Raw genomic sequence first — 1,046 nt, forward strand, 5'->3', positions numbered from 1 at the left:
TACTGCAACAAACTATCAGGTCATCATTCAGTCTTTCCTCATTTCCTTCCCAGTATAAACTTTGTCTTCATGACTTTGGGCACGTGTCGTATAGTCAGTGACACTCTTGTGTCTCGGGTCAGTGTGTCCCCTGGCAGGGCCCCGGCAGCCGACAGATTCACCACCTTGTCTGTCAGTGTGTCCTGAGCGCACGCCTGGATGCCATGAAGGAGGCGCTGGTACATGTCATCCTGCAGGATCAGAAGACTGCGCGGCTTCACCAGCAGGGAGAACAGGTAACGGTTCTCCTCCGTCTGCGGAGCATCGCCCTCCAGGCTGCTGACGGGTGTGTAGAAGTCAAGGAGGGTGTGAGAGCCCAGACTGATGGTGGTGACTGTAGGGTGGTACAAAGGGCCGTCTTCGTGGGGCATAATCCCTTCTCCTTGTTTATACTCATTCACCAACACATGATTGGCTGTTTTCCCACTGAACGCACCCAGAGAGGAAATTTTCTCACAGTATGTCTGCAGCCAGTCAGGAATCTTCTCTGCCAGCATGCCTTTGGGATGTGGTAACCCTCCCCAGTTCTGAAGCCTTCGGCCTGACAGCTGAGTCCACTTAGTTTTTGGAGACTTGTACACCTGCTGTAGAAGGTAGGACTCCTCATCCTCTGATATGAAATCTGGGATGTAATACACTGTTGGTAGTGCATCATGTACGACAAACTGCTTCATTTCCTCCAAAATACAAGTTGGGTGTTCCATGTCTCCTTTAGAAAAGTCAAGATAATACTAATGTTAAAACGTAGGCCAAAAACGGCTAATGCTGGCTAAGCTCCCTGGTGGTGGCTAACAAGAGAATAAAGTGTACCACAGCCTTGTCTGTTAACGACTACAAGAAAAACTGAAAATCTAAGGGAAATGTCTAAGACATGTACCAAAACGTACAGGTCTGGTTCAAGTTCTCTAATAATGAAATCTGAGCAAGCAACAGGACAGCCCTCAAATTACCATGTGATCCAGTGCATTTCCGTGTATGTTGATAGCATTAGCATATTTTTGCTTCCT

At 47.9% G+C, this 1,046-nt stretch overlaps 1 protein-coding gene across 1 annotated transcript; it reads right to left on the bottom strand.

Moving 5' to 3' along the window:
- Nucleotides 1-6: 6 nt before the first annotated feature.
- LOC111648755 (alkB homolog 6, nucleotide demethylase) lies at nt 7-1,027 on the bottom strand. The gene has a single exon (XM_023398493.2). The coding sequence runs from the start codon at nt 741-743 to the stop codon at nt 39-41; it is 705 nt and encodes a 234-aa protein (XP_023254261.1). The 5' UTR covers nt 744-1,027; the 3' UTR covers nt 7-38.
- Nucleotides 1,028-1,046: the final 19 nt, after the last annotated feature.

The sequence above is a fragment of the Seriola lalandi genome, unplaced genomic scaffold (genome assembly GCF_002814215.2).
Source record: "Seriola lalandi dorsalis isolate HSWRI2012SDOR001 ecotype SW California unplaced genomic scaffold, Sedor1 jcf7180002046867, whole genome shotgun sequence".
In the NCBI taxonomy this organism is placed as follows: domain Eukaryota; kingdom Metazoa; phylum Chordata; class Actinopteri; order Carangiformes; family Carangidae; genus Seriola; species Seriola lalandi.